The sequence below is a fragment of the Indicator indicator genome, chromosome 1 (genome assembly GCF_027791375.1).
Source record: "Indicator indicator isolate 239-I01 chromosome 1, UM_Iind_1.1, whole genome shotgun sequence".
In the NCBI taxonomy this organism is placed as follows: Eukaryota; Metazoa; Chordata; class Aves; order Piciformes; family Indicatoridae; genus Indicator; species Indicator indicator.
In genome coordinates this window covers 8,281,068-8,289,058 of record NC_072010.1, presented here as the reverse complement: position 1 = coordinate 8,289,058, position 7,991 = coordinate 8,281,068, and the positions used below count along the sequence as shown (strand labels likewise).

The window sequence follows — 7,991 nt, the reverse complement described above, 5'->3', positions numbered from 1 at the left end:
ACACAGAAGACGAAGAAGAAGACAATGCAGAAGCAGGGAATCATTACAATCATTCAGCTTGGAAAAGACCTTGAAGGTCATCCACTCCAACCGTAACCCAACTACCACAAACACTAAACTACATCCTGAAGCACCACATCTACACGCTTCTGGAACACCTCCAGGGATGGCCACTCCACCACCTCCCTGGGCAGCTTCTTCCCATGTCTTCTGCCTCATCTCCATCTTCTTCCTCTGTGTCCTTCCCATGTTCTCACCAGCACCACCCAAGCCCACCATGGCCCCCGCAAACCCAACACCTTCCCTCTCAAACAGGAAAAACGAAAGCAAGAAGCAGGGCATGATGCAGCAGACCACCACGCAGACGGAAAAGGAAGAAGAAGAAGAAGAAGAAGAGGAAGAAGATGATGACAAACAACAAGTAGGAAAGAAAGAGCACGCCATCAGCTAGGCCAATGACGAAAGGATGATGAACAATCTGCTGCGCATGATGAGGATCTAGAAGAAGAAGAAGAGAAAGAGAGGAGGAGGAAGAGGAAGAGAGGAAGAGGAACATACCTGGCGCAGCAGAAGTTGGTGTCCAACCAAGTCAGCCACCGTGTCCCACACAGCCATTGGCTCTGGAAAGCGAAGGACAACCAGGTCACTGCCTGTGTCCACCAACTCGCAAGCCTCCACACCATGCCACTTCTCACCGCCATCCCCAGCCCCACAGACGGAGACTATCCTCCCGCAGATGACCTCAGGGTCTCACCCACCTCCTCGCTCGGCACTAGCTCTTGGTCACCTCCACGTCCCAACCCCTTCCACCTTCAGCGCGATACTAGGCATCCTGAGGACGGCCAGATGAAACACGGGACACTGCATGAACCCTCTTCTCTCCAACACGCATCCGTCTGGGGATGGTCTCAAAGGAGCCCAGGCTGGGAAGCTGGATGCCCTACAAAAGAAGAAGAAGAAGAGGAGGAAGAGGAGGAAGAAGAAGAAGTGCATCCACTTCTTCTTCTTCCCCCTCTTCCTCCAAAAGGACGTCCACTTCCTCGTCTTCCTCCTCTTCCTCCTACACCATCAACCAAGAGAAGGACACGGAAGAGGGCAAAAACCAGCACGCAACACAACAACAAAACAAAGAGGAAGAGGAAGAGGACAACGCATTAAGAGGACAACAAGGACAAGGCAAGAGCTGAAAAAGAAGAACCGTCGTCTCCCCAAAATCCACCAGGTTGACGCCACAGCCAGCATGTTCTCCCTAAGCCCACCATGCCCTCCCCAACCCAACCATGTTCTGCCTCAAAGAAGAGAAAAGGTAAAAATCAGAAGAAGGGCACGACACAACACAGCTCCATGCAGAATAAGAAGGGCACGACACAGAAGAGCAAGAAGAGGATGATGCAGAAGCAGGGAATCATTACAATCATTCAGCTTGCAAAAAGACCTTGAAGGTCGTCCACTCCAACCGTAACCTAACTACCACGAACACTAAACTACATCCTGAAGCGCCACATCTACACGCTTCTGGAACACCTCCAGGGATGGCCACTCCACCACCTCCCTGGCCAGCCTCTTCCCACGTCTTCTGCTTCATCTCCGTCTTCCTCCTCTGGGTCATTCCCACCTTCTCCCCAAACCCAACATTTTTTCCCCGAATCCAACAAGTCCTCCCCAGCACACCACGCTCTCTCTCAAACAACTAAAAGGGAAAGAAGAAAAAGGGCACGACGCAATACAGGACGACGCACAAGAGGAAGGAGGGCACAACGCAAAAGAAGGGGTTGACACACAACAGCACCCAACAGCACTCGGCCCACTCACAACCAGGGGAGGACTCCGAAGAAGGCCACCACCCCGAAAAACAGGACACAGAAGACGAAGAAGAAGACAATGCAGAAGCAGGGAATCATTACAATCATTCAGCTTGGAAAAGACCTTGAAGGTCATCCACTCCAACCGTAACCCAACTACCACGAACACTAAACTACATCCTGAAGCGCCACATCTACACGCTTCTGGAACACCTCCAGGGATGGCCACTCCACCACCTCCCTGGGCAGCTTCTTCCCATGTCTTCTGCCTCATCTCCATCTTCTTCCTCTGTGTCCTTCCCATGTTCTCACCAGCACCACCCAAGCCCATCATGGCCCCCGCAAACCCAACACATTCACTCTCAAACAGGAAAAACGAAAGCAAGAAGCAGGGCATGATGCAGCAGACCACCACGCAGACGGAAAAGGGACGAAGAAGAAGAAGAAGAAGAGGAAGAAGATGATGACAAACAACAAGTAGGAAAGAAAGAGCACGCCATCAGCTAGGCCAATGACGAAAGGATGATGAACAATCTGCTGCGCATGATGAGGATCTAGAAGAAGAAGAAGAGAAAGAGAGGAGGAGGAAGAGGAAGAGAGGAAGAGGAACATACCTGGCGCAGCAGAAGTTGGTGTCCAACCAAGTCAGCCACCGTGTCCCACACAGCCATTGGCTCTGGAAAGCGAAGGACAACCAGGTCACTGCCTGTGTCCACCAACTCGCAAGCCTCCACACCATGCCACTTCTCACCGCCATCCCCAGCCCCACAGACGGAGACTATCCTCCCGCAGATGACCTCAGGGTCTCACCCACCTCCTCGCTCGGCACTAGCTCTTGGTCACCTCCACGTCCCAACCCCTTCCACCTTCAGCGCGATACTAGGCATCCTGAGGACGGCCAGATGAAACACGGGACACTGCATGAACCCTCTTCTCTCCAACACGCATCCGTCTGGGGATGGTCTCAAAGGAGCCCAGGCTGGGAAGCTGGATGCCCTACAAAACAAGAAGAAGAAGAGGAGGAAGAGGAGGAAGAAGAAGAAGTACGTCCACTTCTTCTTCTTCCCCCTCTTCCTCCAAAAGGACGTCCACTTCCTCGTCTTCCTCCTCTTCCTCCTACACCATCAACCAAGAGAAGGACACGGAAGAGGGCAAAAACCAGCACGCAACACAACAACAAAACAAAGAGGAAGAGGAAGAGGACAACGCATTAAGAGGACAACAAGGACAAGACAAGAGCTGAAAAAGAAGAACCGTCGTCTCCCCAAAATCCACCAGGTTGACGCCACAGCCAGCATGTTCTCCCTAAGCCCACCATGCCCTCCCCAACCCAACCATGTTCTGACTCAAAGAAGAGAAAAGGTAAAAATCAGAAGAAGGGCACGACACAACACAGCTCCATGCAGAATAAGAAGGGCACGACACAGAAGAGCAAGAAGAGGATGATGCAGAAGCAGGGAATCATTACAATCATTCAGCTTGCAAAAAGACCTTGAAGGTCGTCCACTCCAACCGTAACCTAACTACCACGAACACTAAACTACATCCTGAAGCGCCACATCTACACGCTTCTGGAACACCTCCAGGGATGGCCACTCCACCACCTCCCTGGCCAGCCTCTTCCCACGTCTTCTGCTTCATCTCCGTCTTCCTCCTCTGGGTCATTCCCACCTTCTCCCCAAACCCAACATTTTTTCCCCGAATCCAACAAGTCCTCCCCAGCACACCACACTCTCTCTCAAACAACTAAAAGGGAAAGAAGAAAAAGGGCACGACGCAATACAGGACGACGCACAAGAGGAAGGAGGGCACAACGCAAAAGAAGGGGTTGACACACAACAGCACCCAACAGCACTCGGCCCACTCACAACCAGGGGAGGACTCCGAAGAAGGCCACCACCCCGAAAAACAGGACACAGAAGACGAAGAAGGAGACAATGCAGAAGCAGGGAATCATTACAATCATTCAGCTTGGAAAAGACCTTGAAGGTCGTCCACTCCAACCGTAACCTAACTACCACGAACACTAAACTACATCCTGAAGCGCCACATCTACACGCTTCTGGAACACCTCCAGGGATGGCCACTCCACCACCTCCCTGGGCAGCTTCTCCCCATTTCTTCTGCCTCATCTCCATCTTCTTCCTCTGTGTCCTTCCCATGTTCTCACCAGCACCACCCAAGCCCACCATGGCCCCCGCAAACCCAACACCTTCCCTCTCAAACAGGAAAAACGAAAGCAAGAAGCAGGGCATGATGCAGCAGACCACCACGCAGACGGAAAAGGGAAGAAGAAGAAGAAGAAGAGGAAGAAGATTATGACAAACAACAAGTAGGAAAGAAAGAGCACGCCATCAGCTAGGCCAATGACGAAAGGATGATGAACAATCTGCTGCGCATGATGAGGATCTAGAAGAAGAAGAAGAGAAAGAGAGGAAGAGGAACATACCTGGTGCAGCAGAAGTTGGTGTCCAACCAAGTCAGCCACCGTGTCCCACACAGCCATTGGCTCTGGAAAGCGAAGGACAACCAGGTCACTGCCTGTGTCCACCAACTCGCAAGCCTCCACACCATGCCACTTCTCACCGCCATCCCCAGCCCCACAGACGGAGACTATCCTCCCGCAGATGACCTCAGGGTCTCACCCACCTCCTCGCTCGGCACTAGCTCTTGGTCACCTCCACGTCCCAACCCCTTCCACCTTCAGCGCGATACTAGGCATCCTGAGGACGGCCAGATGAAACACGGGACACTGCATGAACCCTCTTCTCTCCAACACGCATCCATCTGGGGATGGTCTCAAAGGAGCCCAGGCTGGGAAGCTGGACGCTCTACAAAAGAAGAAGAAGAGGAGGAAGATGAAGATGGGGACTCCATCACTTGCCCAGGCAGGCTCTGCCAAGGCTGAGCCTCTTTCTCACCCCTGTTCTCCCCAGAGTCACCCTTGTACACTGTTGGTCATCTCCTTCATCCCCATCCTCTCTGTCCTTCCCGTGTTCTCACCATTACTAGCTATGCCCACCGTGTCCTCCCCAAAAGCGACCTTACATTGTTGCCTCTCAAGTCAAAAAAAAGGAAAAGAAGAAGGAGGGCACAATGCAGAAGAAAAAGAGGACAACACTGAAGGAGAAGAATTGGAAGAAGTTGATGACAGAGTGCAAATAGAAGAGAAAGAGGATATCAGCAGCCATGCCAAAGAATACAATGATGATGATCAAGCTCCTGTCGATGATGAGCATGTATAAGGTTGCGCCCCCAGGACTCAGACTGATGTATCCTTGGCTCAAAAATAATGTCACAGAGCTATTGACATCATAGAGCTGCTGATGTCATAGAGCTGCTGATATCAGATGCTGGCCTTAATGGTGGCTTCTGGGAGTTGGAAGCGTAACATAGAATCATAGAATCCGGGATTGGTTTGGGTGAGAAGGGACCTCTAAATGTGACCTTCTCCAACCCCCTGCAGTCAGCAGTTACAACCTCAACTAGAGCAGGTTGCTCAAAATGCCATCAAGACCTTGAATATGTCAAGGAATGGGGCCCCCAACACATTTTTGGGACACCTGTACTAGTGTTGCACTACCCTCAACAAGTTTACAGACAACACCTAGCTGAGTGGAGCGGTTGATATGTCAGAGGAACAGGATGTCATCCAGAGGGACCTGGACAAGCTGGAGAAGGGAGCCCAGGTGAACCTCATGAGGTTCAATAAGTCAAGGGTACAGTCAGCATGGGTTTACCAAGGGCAAATCCTGCCTGACAAACCTGGTGGCCTTCTATGACAAGGTCACAACATTAATAGATGAGGGGAGAGCAACTGATGTCATTTACCTGGACCTGAGGAAAGCCTTCGACACTGTCCCACACCACATCCTGGTCTCCAAACTGGTGACACATGGGTTTGATGGGTGGACCACAAGATGGAAAAAGAACTGGCTTGATGGCCACACCCAAAGAGTGGCTGTCAATGGCTCCATGTCCCAGTGGAGGCCAGTGACAAGTGGAGTCCCTCAGGGATCAGTCCTGGGACCAGTCTTGTTCAATATCTTTGTCGGTGACATGGACAGTGGCATTGAGTGCACCCTCAGCAAGTTTGATGATGACACCAAACTGTGTGGTGCAGCAGACACACTGGAGGGAAGGGATGCCATCCAGAGGGACCTTGACAGGCTGGAGAGGTGGGCACAAGCCAACCTCAGGAGGTTCAACAAGACCAAGTGCAAGGTCCTGCATCTGGATCAAGGCAATCCCAAGCACAAATACAGGCTGGGCAGTGACTGGCTGGAAAGCACCCCTGAGGAGAGGGACTTGGGGGTGCTGGTGGACGAGAAGCTCAACAGGAGCTGTCAATGTGCACTTGCAGCCCAGAAGGCCAACCAGATCCTGGGCTGCATCAAGAGAAGCATGGCCAGCAGGTCAAGGATTCTCCCCCTCTACTCAGCTCTGGTGAGACCCCACCTGGAGTACTGCATCCAGCTCTGGAGCCCCTCTTATAAGAGGGATTTGAACATGCTGGAACGTGTCCAAAAGAGGGCCACCAGGATGATCAGAGGGCTGGAGCACCTCTCCTATGAGGACAGACTTAAAGAGTTGGGGCTGTTCAGTCTGGAGAAGAGAAGGCTCCGAGGTGACCTTATTGTGGCCTTCCAGGATCTGAAGGGGGCCTACAAGAAAGCTGGGGAGGGACTTTTTAGGATATCAGGTAGTGATAGGACTAGGAGGAATGGAATAAAGCTGGAAGTGGGGAGATTCGGGCTGGACGTGAGGAAGAAGTTCTTCCCCATGAGAGTGGTGAGAGCCTGGAATGGGTTGTCCAGGGAGGTGGTTGAGGCTCCATCCCTGGAGGTGTCCAAGGCCAGGCCAGATGAGGCTCTGACCAGCCTCATCTAGTGTGAGGTGTCCCTGGCCACGGCAAGGGGGTTGGAACTAGATGATCCTTGTGGTCCCTTCCAAGCCTGACTGATTCTATGATTCTTAGTGCAAGGTCTTGCAACTGGATTGGGACAACCCTCATTGTCAATACATGCTGGGGGATGATGGGTTTGAGAGCAGCACTGTCGAGAAGGACTTCCAGGTACTGTTGGATGAAGAGCTGGTCAAGAGGCAATAATGTGCACTTCCACCCCAGAAAGAGGAGGAGGATGACAACGCAAGAGAAGGGGATGACGCACAAGAAGACGGAGGGGGAGATGCAAAAGAATAGGATGATGGAGAACAACTCACAAGAGGACTCTCCCTATCAGAAGAAGCGGATGGCTAAGAACAAGGGTGTGATGAGGAAAAATGTGAAACACGAGAGGAGGAGGATGACGATGCAAAACAAGAGGACAACGTAGGAGAGGGCCAAGGGGACAACACAAAAAAATAGGATGATGCACAACAACACACAAGAGGAGTATGCCAAATCAGAACGGGATGACTCAGAAGAAGAAGAAGGGCATGACCCCAAAAACATGACAGATGAAGAAGACAATGCAGAAGCAGAGAATGATTAAAATCATTCAGCTTGGAAAAGACCTTGAAGGTCATCCACTCCAACCGTAACCCAACTACCACGAACACTAAACTACATCCTGAAGCACCACATCTACACGCTTCTGGAACACCTCCAGGGATGGCCACTCCACCACCTCCCTGGGCAGCTTCTTCCCATGTCTTCTGCCTCATCTCCATCTTCTTCCTCTGTGTCCTTCCCATGTTCTCACCAGCACCACCCAAACCCACCATGGCCCCCGCAAACCCAACACCTTCCCTCTCAAACAGGAAAAACGAAAGCAAGAAGCAGGGCATGATGCAGCAGACCACCACGCAGACGGAAAAGGGAAGAAGAAGAAGAAGAAGAGGAAGAAGATGATGACAAACAACAAGTAGGAAAGAAAGAGCACGCCATCAGCTAGGCCAATGACGAAAGGATGATGAACAATCTGCTGCGCATGATGAGGATCTAGAAGAAGAAGAAGAGAAAGAGAGGAGGAGGAAGAGGAAGAGAGGAAGAGGAACATACCTGGCGCAGCAGAAGTTGGTGTCCAACCAAGTCAGCCACCGTGTCCCACACAGCCATTGGCTCTGGAAAGCGAAGGACAACCAGGTCACTGCCTGTGTCCACCAACTCGCAAGCCTCCACACCATGCCACTTCTCACCGCCATCCCCAGCCCCACAGACGGAGACTATCCTCCCGCAGATGACCT

The 7,991-nt window shown here is 51.8% G+C and overlaps 1 protein-coding gene across 1 annotated transcript; it reads left to right on the top strand.

Annotated features, from left to right (window-relative positions):
* Positions 1 to 277: 277 nt before the first annotated feature.
* On the top strand, positions 278 to 7,138 carry LOC128972930 (protein FAM133A-like). The gene is made up of 5 exons (XM_054389070.1): positions 278 to 421; positions 2,173 to 2,279; positions 2,886 to 2,967; positions 4,031 to 4,134; positions 6,931 to 7,138. The coding sequence occupies exons 1-5, from the start codon at positions 278 to 280 to the stop codon at positions 7,136 to 7,138; spliced, it is 645 nt and encodes a 214-aa protein (XP_054245045.1).
* Positions 7,139 to 7,991: the final 853 nt, after the last annotated feature.

Coding starts and splice junctions, on each gene's coding strand:
- LOC128972930 (XM_054389070.1), top strand. CDS start 278: ATGGCCCCCGCAAACCCAACACCTTCCCTCTCAAACAGGAAAAACGAA. Junction 422..2,172: donor AAGATGATGACAAACAACAA/GTAGGAAAGAAA, acceptor ACTCTCAAACAG/GAAAAACGAAAGCAAGAAGC. Junction 2,280..2,885: donor AAGATGATGACAAACAACAA/GTAGGAAAGAAA, acceptor TTCCTCCAAAAG/GACGTCCACTTCCTCGTCTT.